General features: G+C 34.2%; 4 protein-coding genes across 6 annotated transcripts; 1 reads left to right on the top strand and 3 right to left on the bottom strand.

Moving 5' to 3' along the window:
• Positions 1-115: 115 nt before the first annotated feature.
• On the top strand, positions 116-12,023 carry Cbl (E3 ubiquitin-protein ligase CBL). The gene is made up of 6 exons (XM_089589159.1): positions 116-958; positions 1,305-1,859; positions 8,330-8,476; positions 8,606-8,878; positions 9,225-9,444; positions 9,649-12,023. The coding sequence occupies exons 2-6, from the start codon at positions 1,312-1,314 to the stop codon at positions 9,823-9,825; spliced, it is 1,365 nt and encodes a 454-aa protein (XP_089445285.1). The 5' UTR covers positions 116-958; positions 1,305-1,311; the 3' UTR covers positions 9,826-12,023.
• Positions 3,100-5,055, bottom strand: LOC106644953 (uncharacterized). The gene is made up of 5 exons (XM_014360672.2): positions 4,912-5,055; positions 4,059-4,152; positions 3,870-3,979; positions 3,697-3,788; positions 3,100-3,602 (listed from the first exon to the last, which is right to left on the bottom strand). Exons 1-5 carry the CDS (start codon positions 5,006-5,008, stop codon positions 3,387-3,389), a joined length of 609 nt encoding a protein of 202 aa, XP_014216158.2. The 5' UTR covers positions 5,009-5,055; the 3' UTR covers positions 3,100-3,386.
• Positions 5,635-7,379, bottom strand: LOC111642748 (uncharacterized). 3 transcript variants are annotated; one of them, XM_089589144.1, is made up of 5 exons: positions 7,254-7,379; positions 6,321-6,414; positions 6,138-6,244; positions 5,977-6,068; positions 5,635-5,894 (listed from the first exon to the last, which is right to left on the bottom strand). In XM_089589144.1, exons 2-5 carry the CDS (start codon positions 6,407-6,409, stop codon positions 5,673-5,675), a joined length of 510 nt encoding a protein of 169 aa, XP_089445270.1. In that variant the 5' UTR covers positions 6,410-6,414; positions 7,254-7,379; the 3' UTR covers positions 5,635-5,672. The 3 variants fall into 3 exon arrangements, with proteins under 3 accessions (XP_089445270.1, XP_089445271.1, XP_089445272.1); XM_089589145.1 differs by having other exon boundaries at positions 6,321-6,411; XM_089589146.1 differs by lacking the exon at positions 7,254-7,379 and adding an exon at positions 7,130-7,165 and having other exon boundaries at positions 6,321-6,411.
• Positions 12,024-17,942: 5,919 nt separating the features above from the next.
• On the bottom strand, positions 17,943-20,956 carry Pex6 (peroxisomal biogenesis factor 6). The gene is made up of 6 exons (XM_014360632.2): positions 20,935-20,956; positions 20,340-20,837; positions 19,807-20,262; positions 19,497-19,723; positions 18,998-19,403; positions 17,943-18,889 (listed from the first exon to the last, which is right to left on the bottom strand). Exons 2-6 carry the CDS (start codon positions 20,776-20,778, stop codon positions 17,991-17,993), a joined length of 2,427 nt encoding a protein of 808 aa, XP_014216118.2. The 5' UTR covers positions 20,779-20,837; positions 20,935-20,956; the 3' UTR covers positions 17,943-17,990.
• Between the last annotated feature and the right edge of the window lie 33 nt (positions 20,957-20,989).

Raw genomic sequence — 20,989 nt, 5'->3', positions numbered from 1 at the left:
TCAGGGTTCAGGAAATCAGGACAGGACTTTCAGGTGGTTGCGATCAAGTGTGCGCATCTCAGTTCCGCTGATGCTGCTGCAGCATCCTGCATCCTCAATGTACACGTACTATATGTATAAAGTGTATGAACTATACTTACCACCAAAGAAGTACAACACTAATCAGAGAAGCAGACGCATGAGCGTTTGTGTGTGTGTGTGTACATTTTGGAGTCAAAGTTGCGAGTACCTATTGCGAATCTGCGAATCACTTAATATTAAGTGTATTTGTGCGTTTGTTCGCTGTAAATAGTAAATTTATTTGGCATATCGAGATGTATGCGCTTGTAAACGTGGGAGTGTATAATGTAGGTGGCCTGTTGCCCGTGATCCGTTGACTGTATACGTAGGTAGTGTTTTATTTTTATGTACATGATAACTACTTACCTCTTATATATCTCGCACCTGTATAAGTACCATTCATATCACTTATCAGGATTGTGGATTTGTGGAGCTCCTACACAATTTGTGTACGCGTTGTCAAGTTGTCAGAGATCAGTTTTCTGTTGTGTACTTATATAGTTTTACTTCTACGTCATACTTACGTCTATAAGTATGCTGCTACTGCTGCAGTTGTATACTTATTATCATTGACGCTGGGGCGAGTGTTATATGTGGACGTATAATGTTGAGTGACATATGGGCTACGTCTGCTACGAGGCTTCGTAGGTATAATTGTCAGCCTTGACCCTCCTAATTGTTCGTAATTACTCAAAGGTTTTGTCCAGAATGGGCAGAAGTCTCAAGTAAAGAGAGACACAAAATAGAAGTTTCTTAAGATTGTGGGCCATGAAGGGAAACTTCAGGATGCATCAAGAACTCTGCTAGGAACGAGGAGTGCAGGAAAAAGAAGTCAGGGGTGGAGGAAGTACGTTTGCAGCTCTTTTCCCTACACCTGGAGTTGCACTCAATCCCATAGGTAATCAACTTGCGATTATCACATTTGTCTGCTACTGTTCACTTACAATATCAAAAGTGTAGCATGTAAGATGAGCTTTTGCAATGGCTTGCTTATTTTTCTGCTTTTTTGCCTACCTGTTATATTAATTCTTGTAAACGAATTTTTTTTAACTTTATCAAATGTCCAGAGTAATAGGGTTAAGTTTTTTCAAATTATTTTTTCCCAATACTTAGCAAAATGTGTCAGCTTATTATCATTTTTGTAGTGAATACTTTCAATAAAATTGGTATATGCGTGGGTGGCTTTTGAACTTCCTTTTTTTAAATAGAGGAGAAAAAAATTTAATGATTGTCTTTCTTTTTAGAGCCAATATGTCTTCTGGTCAAAGCAGCAGAAGTAGGGCTGTGCAAATAAGCTCGCTCTTTCAAAAGCTACAGGGTCGCTTTGCAGATGCAATGACCACACCGCCAAAACTGTCTACGGACAAAAGAATGCTCGACAAAACGTGGAAATTAATGGATAAAGTTGTCAAGTTGTGTCAGCATCAGCGTATGAATCTTAAAAACTCACCACCGTTTATACTGGACATATTGCCAGACACATATCAGAGACTCAGGCTCATTTATGGCAAATACGAGGATCGAATGCATGTGCTGCACAGCAATGAACACTTTTGTGTCTTTATAAATAATTTAATGAGAAAGTGCAAACAGGCGATTAAACTTTTCAAGGAAGGAAAAGAGAAGATGTTTGATGAGAATTCTCATTACAGAAGAAACTTAACAAAACTTAGTTTAGTTTTTAGTCATATGTTGTCAGAACTGAAAGCTATTTTTCCTAATGGAGTCTTTGCTGGTGATCAGTTTCGCATCACCAAGTCAGATGCTGCCGAGTTTTGGAAAGAACGGTTTGGCAACAGGTATGTAAAATCTTATATTTACAATTTTTAATTATAAATACTGTATAAAAATGTGGCAAAAGACAAAAAGTGGAAAATAAGTTATTGTAAATCCTGTAACTGAATACTCTCTCTAGATGAAATACTCTTTACCGCGATGAAATCACATTTTTAAGTAATACACACTAAGATGTCGGCAGTTTAGCTGTATTTTTTAAATGTCTATTCACATGATGAAAACAAAAACTATAATCACATAGTTCACTACATTTCTCTACAAGATAACGGCTTGAACCATAAGACTCGTGCAATTTTTAATTACTTCAGACGTATCGGTAATATATCAAATATGCTATGCAATAGTTGGAAATTTTAATATTTTAGTGCAGCGTCGAATAAACTTTTTACTATCTTAATGTGCAATCTACTTTACACGGGGCTTAATTCTTCAAAAAAACGAGTTCAATGAGAGAGCGAGCAAGTGTCAGTGCGAGCTAGATAATCGAATAAAAATTCTCATTAGAATCAGCAAGTAGAACCAAAAAAAGAGAGAAAGTTAGCACGAAGCGAGAGAGAGGAAGATAGGGAGGGAAAATAGGATGTGAACGATTGTGCAATTATCAGCCAATGCATGAACCTTCGGTTTCCGGTCAAATAATCCGCGGACGTCCGTCTCTTTTGTCGCCACTACACCGGAAGTCAATGATTCCATCGCACTTTTTTCAACTCATATTTACTGTTTGTATGTTGCAATTATTAATCTTATATTTATCGATATTATATTCATCGATAAAATCGGTACACAATTCTGAGAATCAAAATACGTATATACTCTGACGTAGGTGCATTAAGTGCACGCAACTGTTGAACAATCATACAATTATAGCAAGTCAAATCATTTTTCAACGTCTAATATACATATCACTTTTTTTAGAGTAGAGCTATAAGTTTTCAAATACGTATTGATTTTTTTTTCAAATTTAATTTCATACAACTATTTCACATAACCCCTTATAAAATTATTTAAATTTTTTTGATCAGTTTATAGCTCTGTTTCCAAAAGCATGATCTTGAGGCAGGGATCTGTTATTACTGAGTTAGGAATCAATCCCCTGAAAATGTGTTGCTGTAAGCTTTGAGAATCGATTTTCATTAAAGAGATCTATAAAAATTAATTCAATAACGTAACTCTGCACAAATCGCAATCAAAGGAAATATCAGTCAACCAACTGATAATTAACAAATTAAATAAATAATAATCTTCCGTAAAACCAATGCTTTATTATGCAAAGAAAAATACATTAAATATGTGTATATATTAAGTATTACTTACTTTATATTTATTACTTTGTTTAGAATTTATATGTGTATAACACAATTAAAAATTTTAAAAATCATTTTAATATAAAGGCTTCAAAGTTTTTAACAACGCTGTATGAAAAATTACAGTTACGTTCGTCATTTTTCATATTAAAAAAAGGTGATAATTCTTAAAAAATTAATGTGTACTAGACTCTTAAAATATATATCAAATTGTGAGGGTGCATTTTAAAAATACTTTTCGAGGTTACTAATAAGTTTACTGGGATTAACATTGGGTCCATGTCGTTCAACCACTTTCCCCTCTTTATTGACGATAAATTTGGTGAAATTCCATTTGATGAAGTCAAGAAGTGTACCTCCTTGCTCCCTCTTAAGATATTTCCAGAGGGGGTCCGCATTGTCGCCGTTGACGTCGATTTTTTCAAAAAGATCAAATTTTACCTAATATTCAGATAGTTTATATTTTATTATTCCATTATTTACTTAAAGTTTCATACAATAAATGAAGAAGTACTAACTTGATGATATGACTTACTTTTTGTCGATTAGCAAAACTACAAATTTCTTCAGCATCGCCAGGTTCTTGGCCATTAAACTGATTACAAGGAAATGCCAAAATTTTCAAACCTAAAAGTTATACAATACATACTTCAATAATTTTGAAGTAACTCATCATTAAATTGTAATGTTGTTAAAAATCCATCAAACCCTTGGATTCTGCATATTGGTCATGAAGTTCATTAAGTTCCTTATAATTATCTGCAGTAAGACCGCATTTTGAAGCAACATTTACAATTAGTAAGACGTGACCTTTGTATCTGAAACATGATGAGATACAAATTTGTTTCTTTATTTAAAAATTTACCAAACATTTTGAGTGAAAACTATAATTCTTACTTCTCCATTGGAACATCTTCTCCTTTAATATTTTTAACTATAAAATCATAAACTGATTTGGCAGACTTGTAATCAGCGTTTCCACTCATAGTTTCTGCAAAAAGAAAATATTTTTCAATTGAAAAATTTTCGAGTTTTCAAGTTTTTTTTAAATCAAGAAATTGAATTTTTGCAGACTCATTGCTAATGCTTAACTCAGCTTATATTCACGCATATAAATTTTCATGCATAAATGGAGTCATACACATGTGTACGTTTTTACATGCATAATAACAATGTCATAGAAACAAAACACGTCGATTTACTTTGTATATTTCATTCAATTAATGTACAACTTTCAAGAAGGTTAAGGTTGAAACTGCCCATGGCCATAAACAAGTGTTTTATTTTTGATTTAAACAATCGTTATCGTTACAACTGACGTTTGCAGAAAGTTTGGTAAATACATAAAAAAGTATTAGCTAAAGTATAAATTCGCTATGACTCACTGACCTAACCTCGAAAAAAAAATTGTTCTTCAAACTGAATTTCATCATATTACAATTGTGCAAAGCAGTATTACATAAACTCTTTTTAATCATTTATCACCCATTTACTCAAGTATTTTATAGTGTTCATAGTGTAAAATACATACAGCACGTAACAGTGAAAAGTATACCAGATAAGAAACCTGTAGCTTACTTTTTCATTTACAATAACATTTAAGTTCTTTTTAAAATATATAAGTACATAAATAATCTGATATCCGATTATATTCACGAAAATTAATAATAACCGGTACGACATTATAATTATAGAACATGATGTATTTATTGTAAAATTAGTGGTATTGTCAGAGGTTTCTACTTTTTACCTGAATATGTTTTTGCACTCTGGTGTATTGCTTTAGTTTGATGAAAAAATCGCAAGTTCTTTATAATATTTCTGAGTAGATCTTTTCCCTGACACATCTGGTCAATAACTGCTGCGTAGTGCGTACCGTACCTTCGTAGCACCGAACTATATCGCAGTGAATCACTGCCTGCAGTGATCGCACAAAATGAATCCTACAGTGCGTGCATGCGCTAACACATTGACGTGTGTCACACATACATAGCATACACTTCTGCATTTCTGCTACGAAATTTAATAATGCATATACCTATGTTATCGTGTACTTATGTATATTAATAATCAAAAATCTTAAATAATATATTTTTTGACTATTATAGCTTATTGAAACAAAATAATTAAACAATTTTCGCGTTTTTAGTACAATAGAAAAAGTATAACGACCTAACTTATTTTTTACTATCCAATTATTAATTCAACTATTATAGAAAAGAAAATTTTATTTAAAACTCAAACGATTTTGTACTACAAAATTGTATACATATAGCAACACACTGTAACATTCTTGTATCATTGGAAGTAGAGACATATTTTCATTTTGTTTATGACGAACAAGTAAACATTAAAAAAAAAACCTTAGTCATTTAAAATTACAAAAAATAACAGTTTGATACATAAAATAAAAAAAAGATTTTTAGTATGAAAATAGAGAAAAGCGTAGGAGCCATGAAGGTACATGTGTAACTTACGAAAACTGATATTTTATTAATATACCTATAAAACTTAAGCATTTAAATACTTTTCGATGTCCTTGGTCATTTTTAGGGGATTGGTGCTAGACGGGAATCGTTCAACGACCTTGCCATTTTTGTCGATTAAAAACTTGGTAAAGTTCCACTTGATTAAATCGCCAAAAGTGCGAGGCTCTTCCTTTTTAAGGTATTTCCAAAGAGGATGGGCATTTTTACCGTTCACGTTGATTTTTTCAAACAAATCGAACTTCACCTGTACAATTAAAACATTTTTTTTTTTTTAATAACAGAAATTGGTAGATTGGAGGGATAAATTTTATTACTTGGGTTCTTACGTTTTTTTTCGCAGCAAATTGACAAATTTTGTCTGCATCTCCAGGCTCTTGTCCACGAAACTGATTGCACGGGAACGCCAAGATTCTTAAACCTTAAAAATAATATTGTTACTTACTTAATTGCATTAAAACGGTACAATAATATTTTTCCCACAAATCACCTTGAGATTCATATTTTTCATAGAGCTCATTTAACTCCTTGTAGTTTTTTGAAGTATAGCCGCATCTCGAAGCAACATTTACAATCACCAATACGTTGCCTTTGTATCTAAAAATTTTTTAAAATAATATAAAATTTTACGTATGTTAAAAAAAATTGTACGATTATCTGATTAGACGCTAACTTTTCCAAAGAGATATCCTCCCCTTTGATACTTTTTGCGACAAAGTCATAAACTGACTTGGCAGTAGTGTAATCATCGTTTCCACTCATCACTTCTGAAAAATAAATTGTGAAATGTCAACACTATTGATTTTGGTTGAAAATTTCCACAGATAAAACGTCAAGACTCTTTTTGTTAAGAAAATAATATTTTCATTTAATAATTTTTAGTTATATAATTCTACATCTACGGTATATACAGCATGCATTTAATATTACGGTTGATGCGCAATACAATAGTTTTTTAGTTAGCAATGTGATGAATAATTAATTAATAAGCAAACAATGAAGGTTCAGGTGTAGAGGGACCCCAAGGAAAAATGTTAAGCACAGAGCATAGAGAATAGGGAGTCACGTGTTTGGTATAACTATGTGTATGAAAACAATACACATTAAGTACACAGGTTGTATTGATGTATACAAAACACAGGTATTATTATTCTTGCACCTTTAACATTTTACTTTTTTTTTTTTTTTTTTTTTACAAACAAGTGCATTTCTACAGCTGTAGCGAACGGTTATTATTACAATTACCTACATAGTGGTATATATTTTTTTGCACTGAAGCATTAATGCAGAAATTATCAGCCTTATTACTATACCAACAAACATGCACGTGGGCGCGCGAAAAGTACCTACAGCCTAAAACTTTGCACTTCATCGATTCCTACCATTGTCATGTCGCATTTTGTTTACAATTGAATTGTTAGTTGTGTCTAATAAACTTGTTTGACAATGGGAGTTCATGACACATCGTAAAAAAGCTGTCACCTATGATTTATCTTCACCTTCCCAATATACCTGTTGTCATGCAATGCATTCGTTGTTGATGATGAATAACATCGATAAGTAGAACAGTGGTAGAAATATGTGTATCAATACGTATTTTTTATACCTTAGTTTTATCGGGCTCGAGAATCAATCTATCAATCAGTCGGTGTTTATAAGTTATGTAAACCTTGTTTACCATAAAAATACACGCGTCACTCTCGTACTTATACACCTTCACACAACTTTACGGTTTACAAGCAACTGCAGGCGAGCGCGCGCGAGAGTGTTGTTTCGTCCTTTTCTGCACACTTCCCTTATCCCCAAAAGTCGCCATGTTTTTCTTAGATTTGATTGGCTCCTCTCAAAACTGCCTTAATTTTAAATAGCCGATTTTCGGAAGGACACGCGGTTGCCTTGATCTTGTGGTACTTAGCAGATACGCAATTTTTTTTCTCCTCACCGATTTTTATGATACATAAAAACATTATTTATGGTTTATCATGGATTTACCCCCTCTGACACACATGATTGATGGGCCAAGTTGTAACAAAGGGCCTCTAAAGCAAACACGTCGCCACTATAAATGGCTCCGTAAACAACTTAACTATTAGGTATCGATAAATACTTACATAGTATACCTGTATTGACTCCGATTATCTGTAAAAAAACACTTGCGTTTATACATTGCAAAAAAGCGATGTACGTGAGGAAACAGCATGACTTGACATTTTTTAAGTTTAAAATCAAGAATAAACTTTAATTTTTTGATTTTATGTGTCGATACGTATAATTTATTGATTGAAAAATATTCCAACATTATACAACTAATTAATCAACAATTGTACATTAATAAAATTAATCAAGATATATTTGCAAAGGATAAAAAGAAAACATCTGTATCTTTTAGAATTAAAAAAAAAGAAGTTATTTTTTGTCTTCAAACAAAACTTTCAGAGTAAAAAAAAAAAAAATCACATGTCGAATGTTGTTGTAAGAATAACAGTTGTTAGTATTGGTCGGCAAATAACTCGAATAAATCAATAAGAAAATTTAGACACTTTACGTGTATGAGAAACCGATTTATCCATTTGCCGTTTGATATAAAAATAACGTACGTGTAAAGTACACGACTCAAAATATTTGGATCACTAAAATAATACAGTTGCACTAAATATATATTATTGATTTTTGTTGTTCCAGCACATTGGTACCTTGGAAAGTATTTAGGCACGAATTGAATCAGGTGCACCCCATAAGCTCGGGACTACAAGCTATGGCGCTCAAATCAACGATAGACCTCACGTGCAATGGATACATATCGAATTTCGAATTCGACGTTTTTACAAGGTATGAATATAATCGTTACGAATTATTTTATTTACGTATAATAATACCAAATGATAATTTTTATCCACGATAAAACATGAAAAGATGTTTGGATTTTTTGTCCCTCTAATCACATATATACTCGTGCAGGTTGTTCCAGCCGTGGTCTACGCTGCTGCGCAACTGGAAGATCCTGGCTGTGACGCACCCCGGCTACGTGGCCTTTCTCACTTATGACGAGGTAAAGGCCCGGCTGCAAAAGTACTGCAGCTCCAAACCCGGCAGCTACGTCTTTCGGCTGAGCTGCACGAGACTCGGCCAGTGGGCCATTGGCTACGTCACCTCCGACGGCGACATACTCCAGACCATACCGCACAACAAGAGCCTCTGTCAGGCTCTCCTTGACGGCTACCGGGAAGGCTTGTGCGTTATTACAATCACTTATGACATATATATTTATAACTTATTCATATATATTATCTCGTGTTCCATTATAATTAAGTTTTATTATGGTTGAATTTGATTCATTCTACTGTAGTAAATTGTTGTGGCTTGTGCACTCATTAGGACCATTGTCATTAGTTTACGTAAGGTTGCGTTTTTTATTTGCTGTTTATCTTTCATCGTTGGTTCGTTACGTTAGCCAATGCTCGAGGAACTCATAATGATACGTATGTTTGTTAAAGATAAAAGTTAAAAAAAATGCAACCATGCCCACTAATATACTTGATACAGGCAAGACAAATAAGTTGTATCCTGAAAATTTTAGTTATTTGTATCCGGACGGGAGGAGCCAAAATCCGGATCTCACGTGGGCGGTCCAGCCAACGCCGGAGGAACACATAAAGGTCACTGCCGAGCAGTACGAGCTCTACTGCGAGATGGGCAGTACTTTCCAGTTGTGCAAGATATGCGCCGAACACGACAAAGACGTCAGGATCGAACCGTGCGGTCATTTGCTCTGCACGCCTTGTCTCACAGCTTGGCAGGTAATAATAATACTTACGATTAACGATACGCTTAACTATATAATTACATGGTTGTTAGCTTTTTTTTTTTTTCAATTAATATTATAATAAATTAGCCCTCTCGCAAAATAATTTTCGTTGAAATAAAACAGTACGCAAAATAAAAAATCATCATGCAACATGTAATCGCGTGTTTTTAATTCGTATCGGTATTTTAACGCATAGGACTCGGAAGGCCAAGGCTGCCCGTTCTGTCGAGCAGAGATCAAAGGTACCGAGCAAATAGTCGTTGACCCATTCGATCCGCGACGGATGCACCGGACTGGCGCCCAATCTGTGACTGCTAGCAACGCTTCGACGCCCACTAAGGACCTTGACCCCGACACCGAGGTATCCGACTAGGTCGCACAGCGAGCACGCCAACAGATTGAATATATTTTACATATTTATACATATACCTATATAGCTGAGCATCTTTTACTTCTTCTTCTTCTTCTTCTTCTATTCTTTGCCTCGCGCCATGCGTGCATCTTTTCCCTTGCGAGCATTGAGGAATGCACAAATTTTTTTACGCCTTTTTGCTACTGACTTGATTTTTGCTAATACCTACGCAACGTTTTTATCTGTTTTTGTTTGTACATGTATGCGCGTTACGCTTGTAGTTTTATGTATTTGTCGCACGTAGGTGAACACTTTCTAAAGCAGGAGAAAAATCGGTCATATTATTCTTTTTCATGAATTTAATTGCGCAGAATGAGTTTTAAGACGAATGAAAGGTCTTGCGTGATAAACTTGGCTGTAGAAACTTTTAGACTAATCAATAAATTTAGTTTTATGTTTTGTAATCGACTGAGTTTTTTATAATGCAACGTACATGTAAGAATGTTAAAATTTTGTACAAATAGGGTACTATTTTATAAATTAAAAATAGCATGATATGAGTGTCACGTGTAATAAATGCATTATTGAAAACATATTTTTTATACTGTTTGGAAAGTGTTCAATTACAATCGCCTTTAATATTTAACTAATTAAACAAAAATTAAAATTTTTTTTCCATTTATACGCAAACATCAGAAAAAAAATTTTGATTTAAATTAATAAAAATCAAGTATTTCTTCGCGTCGAAACCATTTATTCATAAATGAAGCACACGATCATTAAATTAAAACATTTTTTTCATACAAATAAAAACTGTTGATTATTATGCGTGTGCGTGTGCGAGAACACATTTTTCATTGAAAGCTTGTATTTTTACGGATTCCATTGATCGATTAAATTATTTATTCATTCATCTCATCCATATTTTAATTTCCTTTCAAAATAAATTAATTTTTCAGTTCTTAATTATTTTTTAATGTAATAAAATTAATTAAATGTTCAAACTTTTGCAAGATGGTTCACTTACCGACTAGAAGTTTTAATAGCAAAAAATTTTTTATTCTAAATTTTTTTTCATCTAGTTAATCATTTAGAATCATCAATACGTTTGTAAAGTTTCACACTAATTTTCAGCAATGAAAAGTATTCGATTACTTGGATGTTTGCAAAATATTGGCTTTCAACACTGTATATCGATGGTTGCGGTCAAGAAAGAGACTGTCATTTAAATAGAGCTAATTTAGTTATCATGCAAAAAGCTGCTTAGAAAAAAATATTTTTTCAAACTTTGTATCACCCCTGTATCTATATACGATTGCAAAAGAAATTATTTTAAATATTGAAATATTTTTGAAACTTGACTATTGATTGGCTGTTGATGTATAAATTACAACTAGAATCTAAATTAGCTTTTTCTCTCCCGCCACGATTGATATTGCTGTAAAAAAAAAATAACTAAATAAATAACACTTTTCAATGTAAAGTGTACAAAATTATACTTGATATTAACACTGCGCTCTCAGTCCGATGATCAATCACAATATTAGCCATTATTGAGTGCGTGTATATTTTTCAACTGGCGTTGAATTTTGCGCATAATTACATTCGAGTTTAAGGTAGGTAAAAAAAAATCTTATACACCATAAGTATTACTAAAATATTTGTAGATGAAGTAATGATTTTTTTTTATTAATTAAGTTTAATGTGTAAAAAGCTACTTATTTAGGATAAAATTTTCGTGGGGTAACTTGAAATATTTTTTGTTAAGGAAAAATAATCAATACACTTTGACTGGACCTTAAATCATGAAATACTGAATGTATATAAGATTTATTTGGCAAAATCAGATATAGTGTTGTTCTTTTTTTATATGTATTATTTGGTCTGTTAAAGTTTCTCATCATTTTTCTTGATTAAAATTTATTACTTGATATTATATACTATATTTATGAAAATATTAGAAAATTATTTTTGTAAGTACCTAAATTAATATAATCTGTGCAATGAAGAATGTTTGATTTTCAGTTTATCTTTTGCTCTCCGCGCAAGAAGGTATATTTGAACGAATTAAAAAGTAGCAAACTTTAATGCATAATTTTATAAACAAGATTTTTTTACTCTCCATAAAATGCTAGTTACATAGAATTTTTTTTTTTCTAATGAAACATTTTTAACGCAGCATTTTATTACTTATTGTACTACTTAAAAATAAATAAATAAATAAATAAAAAAAAAAAAAAAAAAAAACACACGTTAAAAGAGAAGTATAGTTCTCAATCATATTTTATTATTGTGTAGAAATATTTGAAAACACATCGTTGATGAGGACACAAAAAAATGCAATGTATGTGAAACCATTTATTAAAAAACAATTATGAAATATTTCCGAAATTGAAAATAAATGCTGTTAACGACATATATGTTGCTTTATTATTATTTTTGTCTTGCCTGCATGGGTTTATTAAAAATTTTGTTTCATTCCTATTGAGTATCAATGAAAAAATGTATTGTATAGTATGACTTGAGATGTTTGTCAATGAATTAGCTCTGTTTACCTGCATGAGAAAATCAATCGAATGTAAATGTGCTCAAATTCATGAAAACCAATAAAGGGTCACTGAAATTAATGAAACGGAAGGTAAGTTGTCCAAAATGTACAGTTAGTCGTTTTATGTTTTTGCAATACAGCTATGCAATTCGGCTTGTCCTTGTGAATATTAAAAATACCAACTGTTGAGTAATACTGAAAATACCCATCTATGTTTGCTTAAGCTTCCCAATTTTAGTAAGTAATTCAAGTTTATTACAGTTGCCATCATGTATGTACAATGTGTAGATTCCACGAATGTATTTATGTCCTTTAAGTTACACAAAGTTTTAATATAAAAAAACGCAAGTCTTTTTTGTCATTTGAGTGAACGAGAAAAATGTTTCGCAACCACTTATTAAATGACGTGAGAAACACGATAAAACTCTGTTCGCAGGAGATAATGGAGCTGATAAACGACAACTGCGGCTCAAACGACACGGATGACGAGGAAGAGGAGGAAGAGGACGAAGACGAGGAGTCATCACCGGCGGGCTCGCCGCTGGCCGCGCGTCAGGTTGGTCCGTGTCCGCCCTTACCACCACGGCGATCCTCGCCCACCTCGAACAACGGACACCCACGGAACCACAGACACCTCACTGTGCCCAAAGAAATAGCGCCACCTCCACCGACGCCACCACCCTCATCGCCGATTTCCCAGCTACATCAGGCTCTGGTTGCTTCCCCGGCTATCTATCAGCCACCATCCTTGGCCCTACCACCCGTCACTGTTGTACTTTCGACTCCCAGTGATGCCAATGTGTTGAACAATACCACCACCATTAACAACAATAACAACAACAGCAGTAGCAGCAGTAGTAGCAGCCATCACGGCAACACCACCTCCACCTCCGCCAACAACAACAATAACAAAGGTATTGTGTAGCATTGTTTGAAAGACTGATTTTGAAATTTCCACCACCTCACAGTTATGACCGTGTATCCCGCAAATTATAAGATCGACAGCCTGAAATCTTGATGAATCGGGGGATCACGTGTAATTTTACGCAGTAATGATTCGCGATTTTTGTGTTGGAGATGACGCAAATGGGTTCATTTTCGAAAAAAAAAAAAAATTTGTTGGTGCACCACCGCTTTGTAAATAACAGACACGTATTGGGTGATGGTTGTTCCCCGCAGGAAGTACCGAGGCGCCAAGGTACGACATGCTGCACGGCGCGACATCGCCATCCAGAACGGCCATGCCGATCCGGCCTCACGGCTCCCGAGGTCAGCGGCCGCTGCCAGACAAATCCTCGTCGTCTCAGCTTGCTCCTCAGCAGCAGCAGTCGTCGAGTTCCGGGTCGCAGTTGGTTGCATTGGTGACGCCGCCTCTTCCTCCGGCGCAACCACCGCCGTCCCCGCCACCGTTACCCGCGTGCGCTCCCCGGCCATCGAAGGGCCCGAGCAAGGACTCGCAGGATCATCTGTACGAGAACACCATCATCATCCCGGGCACGAGGCAGCACGTCGTCAAAAACATCAACTTTGACGGCAACCGGGCACGGCTGACCGCCCTCATGAGGGACAAAGACGACGACGAGGCCGAGGATGAGGTCGGCCGGCCGGCGCCCAAGATTCCCGAGGGCGCTGCCTACGAGAACATCAACGTCGAGCACATATCCAGGTTGGTGGCCCTTGGCTTCGCCCAGGATGCCGTCGTCCGAGCTCTCGGCATCACGAGGAACGACCTAGAAATGGCCTGCGACATACTACACGAGTTTGCCCAGAAGTCCTCTTGACCTGCAGGTACGTCCACACCATAGGTAGAATTTATTATACCCCTTCTTATAGCACCTCGTTCGTTCATTTTAATTACGTATTATACGTATAAAAGAGGCGACGTTTACGTGCCTGTGGCAAAAATAAAAAGTTACTTTCAATGGGCAAAATCGTTTTTTGGCTATAGTGGCACGTAAAATCGTCTTTATTCAGAGGCGTAATTATATACTGTTAATTAGTAACAAACCGAGGAACAATTTTTCATTTGCTTCGTAAATGGATCAAACAGTGGGACTGTATTTTTTTTTTTTTCCCAACAGAAATAAATGGCGAGGAGTCATGACCACCTCTGCCGGCCAGGAGGTATTTCTGACGAGGCAGTCGCATTCGGAAAAACCGAAATTTCGTTCAATCTTCACCAAGTTCAAACGCTCAATGAAACATTATGGATGATGCAACATTGTAGATTAAATACATGATGGTACGAGGGTAACAAAAATACAAAACAAACTTAAAATAATAATAATAATAATAATAATAATAATAATAATAAGCAGCTGCGGTGGCACGATAATAGAGTCAATAATCGTCTTGTTTATAGCTGCGCGGGCTTTTCCTTTGTATTATAGTAAATTAAAACCGGACGGACGAGCCGCAATCGATAAGTACCTTTATAAATATACACATTGTTCGGTAACTCAGGATCCACCAGTAAATTATTACAGGTTACCGGTTTGGTAATCTTTGACATTTCCTTCTTTTTTTTTTTTAATCCAACCGATTTTTCGGTATTTCAATTTTTTTTCAAGAGAAAAAAAGTTATACAATTACATGCATATTTTACCAATGTTGGTTGTACAGCTATTATACGCAGATCATTTTTAACTATGCACATAACAAATTATCAGCGTATCTTTCTGTTGTATGAATAATAAATGCGTTGTAGCCATTTGTACACCACACCTTTGCGATCGAGCCGAACACGCTTCGACTCTAAAGAGATTTTTCAACAGGTGCCACGCCAACTACTACGTATATTATAATTTATTTAAAATGTATTGTAGAATCCTTGGACACGCGTATGCACCTGTACACATAGACAACAAATTACTCGGAATCATAAGCTCTTTCTACTCGATTGCGACCTGATTAGACATTATCGTTAATATATAATTCAGCTAAAATATACGTATATTTTATTATTATGAATAAAAATGAAAAAAATTATTATTATTTAAGGATCCCGAGCTACCGTTGTCGTAAATATTCAATAATATAAATATGTATGCAAGTGCGCGCGAATTCTTGATGTGTAAACGTGTGAAAGGTGGCTGTCTATTGTATTAAATATAATATTCAAAACAACATAAACGGGGAAGTATTGAGTAAGACTGATTTTTTCGAGGTAAAGGTTACAATTATTATACCCTCTTATCGAATTTGTTTGACTGTTATATTTTTGAATTTTCCACCAATAGATCATTTTCCCACGAAGCGATTGTCGATATATACGGATCTAGTATTATTATGTGGATGATAAGGTCATTTTAACAAACTCGACATTCGCCATACAAGATCAAACTGATGCATGTATAGTGTATGTACGTGTATATTTTGAAAAATATCGAACCTTAGATATCGCGATTAAAAATTATGATAAACATCAAAAAATTTAATAAATCTTATTATTTATGTAATTACTCTTACAGAAATCGAATCAATAAAATCACAACTGAAGCGATAAATCAAACACCTCGACGAAATCTGTTTTGAAAAGTCTTTTCGAGACTATATTTTTAAATAACCATCTAGTGTTCAAATAAAGAATATTGTATAGTTAAATATTTTACGAACATCATTGTTCAATTAATTGTTTACTGTTTTTCTTTCTTTCTTTCTTTTTTTTTTTTTTTTGTTAAGCTATTCAGAATTAATTTATATAGTACAAAACCAATATTTGTGTAATCATCATATAAAAAACTGTCTTTCATTGTTATTTCTTCGGACGGATCGGTAGTAAATTTCGTAATTGGCGCAACTGTAAGTCCTCTTATAAAATTGTCCTACCTAACTAGATGCGCATCGGTAATATTTTTTTTAACGAGGGTACCTACAGTGAACGACTAAATTTAAAGAAAAACACCCCAATTAGGAAATAGTGATTTCTTTGGTACTTTGAATTCATTACGTGTTTAGTTATAGTGTGCTAGTGGCTGTTTCTCTAAAACGTAAAAACGTAAAAATTAATCTTCTGGATAACGCGTTCATAATAACTTTTAGCGAATAAAATAATGCTTAATAATTAATTATTCCTACTGATTAACAGTTTATTACTTTTCTTGTTGTGAATTTAAGTTAAATTAAATTATTTAGTAAATTTGCAATATTAATTTATACTGAAAATTATAAAAAAATTTGTTTGTTGATTTTATTTTCAACGATTGTATAAGTCTCGCTTGGTGTTACATATTCAAGTAAGTTTGTACTTGTTTATGGAAAGAAAATATTGCCGATTTGATCATTTTAATTCAATTCTGCATCAGAGATTGCAACATCGTTAGCTTGAGGCAAATAAGAAACATCTAACGAAATAATTTATTTTTAGCTTTAATTTTTCATAAATTTGCGAAAGTTTCTCAATGCAATTATTGATTTTTTTTTGTGTTAAACAAGTTAGTGCAATAGGGAAAAAAATTATATTTAAATGTAAACAAAAGTAAATAACTCACATTAGATTTTGGAAAAAAATTGAATATTTTTGTACTTTAAAATCGAAAATTAAAACACTAATGTACCTTGTAACCATTGTATTTAAAAACTGTATGTTGTACATAAGTAGTCAAATGTAAAAGGAAGAAAAGTTTGATAGAGTAATGGTATAAATACTCGACACGTAATCAATTTTCAATTATTCTAATTATTTTCGATCATTAGAAGAATATTTAGACATTTAAGGCGAAAAAATGTATAGAGTACATGTATTGTAAAATTTAATGTTATTTTCAGTTACGAGAATGAGCTATATCACATATATATTATTGAATAGGTACACCCTAAAATATACAAAAAATTACCATCTCAGAATTTTTTTCTGTAAATTATTTACGAAAAAATCAAAAGGTTATTACCATACTTTTATATTCATTAATTTAAATCGATAAATTTATTCAATGATTTACCAACGGAAAAAAATAGCATCTCTTTGACAGTTTTTATGAAAGAAATTTTAAACAATTCAAAAAGCGAAATCGAATAAAAAAAAAAAGTTCATTTGATAATTCTATAAATTCACTAAAATATTTTAAGAAAAAACAAGAAGTAGTACATTACACACGTAGAACAAGAAAGAAAAGAGATTCGTGGTATTTGTAAAGAATTATATGTGCTGCTGGCATGTACATTTTTTGTTTGGTCAACACTTGAAAATTTAATTAAAAAAAGAAATTGAAAAGTGTCACGCTATAGTTAATACGTGTGCCATCTTAATTTTCTACGTTTAATAATTTATTCTCCTACGCATTCTGTAACAAGTCGTATGTAAGTATGTTACGAAAAAATATATAAAATAGAGACAATTGTAATAATTAAGTAAATCAATAATGCAAGGCCTTAAAAGATTCGAGCAACAAATTTAACAAAACAATCACCTGTGTAGTTTAGGTATCAATTATACATGTAGTGAAATATAATGAGAAAGTTTAAAAACTTTCTAATTTAATGGTTGTTTGTATAAATTATTGTCTGAGTTTCTTGAAAATAGATATTACATTGCAAAGATCAAATAAATATTGTGTTATTTTTTTATTGTTAAAATATTTATAATGACTTCAAAAATAGATAAAAAAACAAACAAAAACTCAACACAGCCCAAGAAAAATCACCTCACAGGTAATAATTCATTTCTAAGTTTTTCATAGCGCAGCAACTCTTCCTTGCTAACCGAAGGTACAAGATCCTTACTGGCACAGAGAAGATCCTCCAATTTGACAACGACGTCTTGGCCACAAAACGTTTCTTGATTCTTCGGTTCTATGTGGGTCAAGAGTCTCCGAACGGCTCTGAGCCAAGCACCGGAGCACACGGAGTATAGATCAGCCCCGGTCAAGTTCTCAGGAAGCTCGGAAAGCAGCTTCTTCAGCTCTTCTCCGTGCTCCTCCAAGTTAAAGCGCCTCGTAAGGGCTCTAAGCACACCCAACTGGGACTCCGGCTCTGCGTAGACGCCCACGTATAGCATTCTATCGAAGCGACCAGGTCGTAACAGAGCCGGATCGAGTAGGTCCGGTCGATTTGTCGCTCCTACTATGAACACGCCACCCGCGTTCTCGAGCCCGTCCATTTCGGCTAGCAGCTGCGAGACGACGCGGTCCATTACGCCCCCGCTGTCACCACTCTGACCGCGCTTGGGCGCCAAGGAGTCCAGCTCGTCGAAGAATATTATGCACGGGGCCGCGGCTCTGGCTCGCGCAAACACTTGACGGACGTTTTTCTCGCTCTGGCCGACATACATGTTGAGCAGCTCGGGTCCTTTCACTGACAAAAAGTGGAGCTGGCATTCGGTGGCCACTGCCTTGGCGAGAAGGGTTTTCCCAGTTCCCGGAGGTCCATACAGTAAAAGACCGGATCTGCCGAGACCCGAGGTGACGTTCATGAGCAGGGGCATTTCGATTCTGCGTGTAATTTCGCGTTTCAGATCGGCCAGACCCCCAATATCCTCCCAATGGACTTTTGGTACGCGAGGCGCTCCGATTTGGTCCGAGAATGCGGACTGCATGTGCTCTGAGGAAAGTATTTTTGAAGGAAATAGCATTAAAATCTACAGACTACTAACTTGTTTTGGTATGGACATACTCTTATGTATACATATTGACTTTAACGAGTATTTACCGATCGCATGATTAAAGTCCTCGGTTGATAAAACTAGGCGTGTTCCTTCGAACGAGTCCTTGCTGTGGAAAAGTCGTTTGGTGGCATGCATGACGAGGGCTTCAAGATCGGCCAATGCAAAATCTGAACAAATCGCGGCTACTTTTTGCAAATCCACGTCGTACTTTATCCCTTTTCTTTTCATGTGCCACGACAGTATTTCTGATCTCTGTTCCTGCTTCAAATGGGCAATAACAATTTTTTCAACAAACGTTCTATCTACGTCAATTGGAATTTCAGAATCCGTAGACGTTGCGACGATTATCACGGGGTACTTTGATTTTTCACTGTACAGTTTATTCACATAACTTTCAAAAGTGGCGAGAACTCGCTCGTCTTTTTGCCCTTCAGCGTTGACACCGAAAATCTGTAGCAGTTTAAAAATTCAATACAGAATTATTCAAGAGTCAAAAAAAGAAAATGTTTCTGAGACTGCACATTCAGCTAGAAAGGCAAGTACCTGGATATTTTGAAGCATCAATAAGCACGGAACGCACGTCTCGGCATTGTGAAGAATAATTCGTAATTTAGCTTCGGTTTGAGCAGATGATAGCGACTGGACCTCAGCCAAGTCAGCTTCTAAAAAATGTAAACCTAAACTTTTGGCTGCCGTTTTTATAAGTCGACTTTTGCCGCTACCATTTGGTCCTTCTACGAGAAATATTGGCTTGATGTTAATGTACGAGCCTGTAATGAATTTATTTTTTATTTCTCAATAGTTTGTCGAAATTATTTTTGACTGAAATATTATCTATTTATTATAGAATTACTATTTTGCATAAACGGAGCTATGCAAGATTGTAGCTGATTCAGTGACTCTTTTAGAGCAGGTGGCCAACTGCCAGAAGAATGTATCTGATTGTTTAAATAAATTTGACACAGGCATTTTTGCGGAAGGTAGCTGTGTATGTGGGTTTCTTGAATCAAAGTTGTTTGCCCATAAACAATAAAACTTCCATGAACAGTAGAATCATTTTCTTTAGCCTTTAGTGATTTGACTTTAAAATGTAGTACATTCACTTTTGAATCTGATGTGGAGTACTTGATTTCTGGTGCGTGATTTTTTATATCGACTGTAAAAACATCATTTACTCTAAGATACTTTGGAGTAGAAAAATAATTTTGCAGTAAAATATTTATAAGATTGTTTGTGGAATCATAAGGATTAAAAATCAGTGATATTTTCATTTCTGATGCAAATGAGATGAATTTTCTGTCTGCTGCAACTAAAAACAAACAAAAAAAATGATAAAATACGTCCAGGTAATTAAAAAAAATATAAAATTAGTTGAACAATAATTACCTAAAAAATAGCCTGTAGAGGAATTTGAACTTTTTAAATTTAAATGGTTTGTTATGTTGAATTTCATGCTTTCAGACACATAAACACAATTCTTTTCGATTTCATTGGTAAAAATAACAAATACTGAGTATTTTTTTGAAGAAAATCTATTGCACAAGTGAAACATTGTAATTGATTCATCACCAGATTCCCAGTTACACAAAACGTATAAATTTTCATCAACAAAATAATCTTTGCAGTTTAAATGTTTCATAACAAAATACGAAATTATGTTATTTGAGACACAATGCAGCTTTAAATCCATCTTCCAAAGAAGCAACAATTTTGTAGGAATGTAGTAAGTAATAAAATAATGATATAAAAATTTATAATGGTATTTTTTAATAATCTTTGTCAGGAAAATTGCAAAAAATAGATCATCATTTTTTTCTCTATTCATTTCTATTATTTCGGCAGCAGGTTGCAAAACATGGTTTTTTTCGTTGAGTAGAAAAGCAACTGGAAAAAAAGTTAAACAAATTGAATGAATTATAAAAAATTAGTCTCTAACAATTATCACAACTTATCACTGTATTTTTAAGAAATATACAGTTACACTCGTGTGGATCAATGATCCAGTAACAAGTTACCCCAAGAACATTAAATGTTTA

The sequence above is a fragment of the Copidosoma floridanum genome, unplaced genomic scaffold (assembly GCF_036245765.1).
Source record: "Copidosoma floridanum isolate Cflo_tuat_1 unplaced genomic scaffold, Cflo_Japanese_pri ptg000007l, whole genome shotgun sequence".
Taxonomy (NCBI): domain Eukaryota; kingdom Metazoa; phylum Arthropoda; class Insecta; order Hymenoptera; family Encyrtidae; genus Copidosoma; species Copidosoma floridanum.
The sequence above is the reverse complement of the archived record's forward strand: the minus strand, read 5'-3'. Positions and strand labels throughout refer to the sequence as shown.

Excerpts from the sequence above, each read along its gene's own strand:
- LOC106644953 (XM_014360672.2), bottom strand. The coding sequence starts at position 5,008 with ATGTGTCAGGGAAAAGATCTACTCAGAAATATTATAAAGAACTTGCGA. Across the intron at positions 4,153-4,911 it reads GAGTGCAAAAACATATTCAG|AAACTATGAGTGGAAACGCT; the intron begins GTAAAAAGTAGA and ends TTCTTTTTGCAG. Across the intron at positions 3,603-3,696 it reads GTTTTGCTAATCGACAAAAA|GTAAAATTTGATCTTTTTGA; the intron begins GTAAGTCATATC and ends TCTGAATATTAG.
- Pex6 (XM_014360632.2), bottom strand. The coding sequence starts at position 20,778 with ATGAATAGAGAAAAAAATGATGATCTATTTTTTGCAATTTTCCTGACA. Across the intron at positions 20,263-20,339 it reads CTCTACAGGCTATTTTTTAG|TTGCAGCAGACAGAAAATTC; the intron begins GTAATTATTGTT and ends GTTTGTTTTTAG. Across the intron at positions 19,724-19,806 it reads AGCTCCGTTTATGCAAAATA|GCTCGTACATTAACATCAAG; the intron begins GTAATTCTATAA and ends AATTCATTACAG.
- Cbl (XM_089589159.1), top strand. The coding sequence starts at position 1,312 with ATGTCTTCTGGTCAAAGCAGCAGAAGTAGGGCTGTGCAAATAAGCTCG. Across the intron at positions 8,477-8,605 it reads GAATTCGACGTTTTTACAAG|GTTGTTCCAGCCGTGGTCTA; the intron begins GTATGAATATAA and ends ATACTCGTGCAG. Across the intron at positions 9,445-9,648 it reads CTTGTCTCACAGCTTGGCAG|GACTCGGAAGGCCAAGGCTG; the intron begins GTAATAATAATA and ends TTTAACGCATAG.
- LOC111642748 (XM_089589144.1), bottom strand. The coding sequence starts at position 6,409 with ATGAGTGGAAACGATGATTACACTACTGCCAAGTCAGTTTATGACTTT. Across the intron at positions 6,245-6,320 it reads GAGGATATCTCTTTGGAAAA|ATACAAAGGCAACGTATTGG; the intron begins GTTAGCGTCTAA and ends AAAAATTTTTAG. Across the intron at positions 6,069-6,137 it reads TGAAAAATATGAATCTCAAG|GTTTAAGAATCTTGGCGTTC; the intron begins GTGATTTGTGGG and ends ATTATTTTTAAG.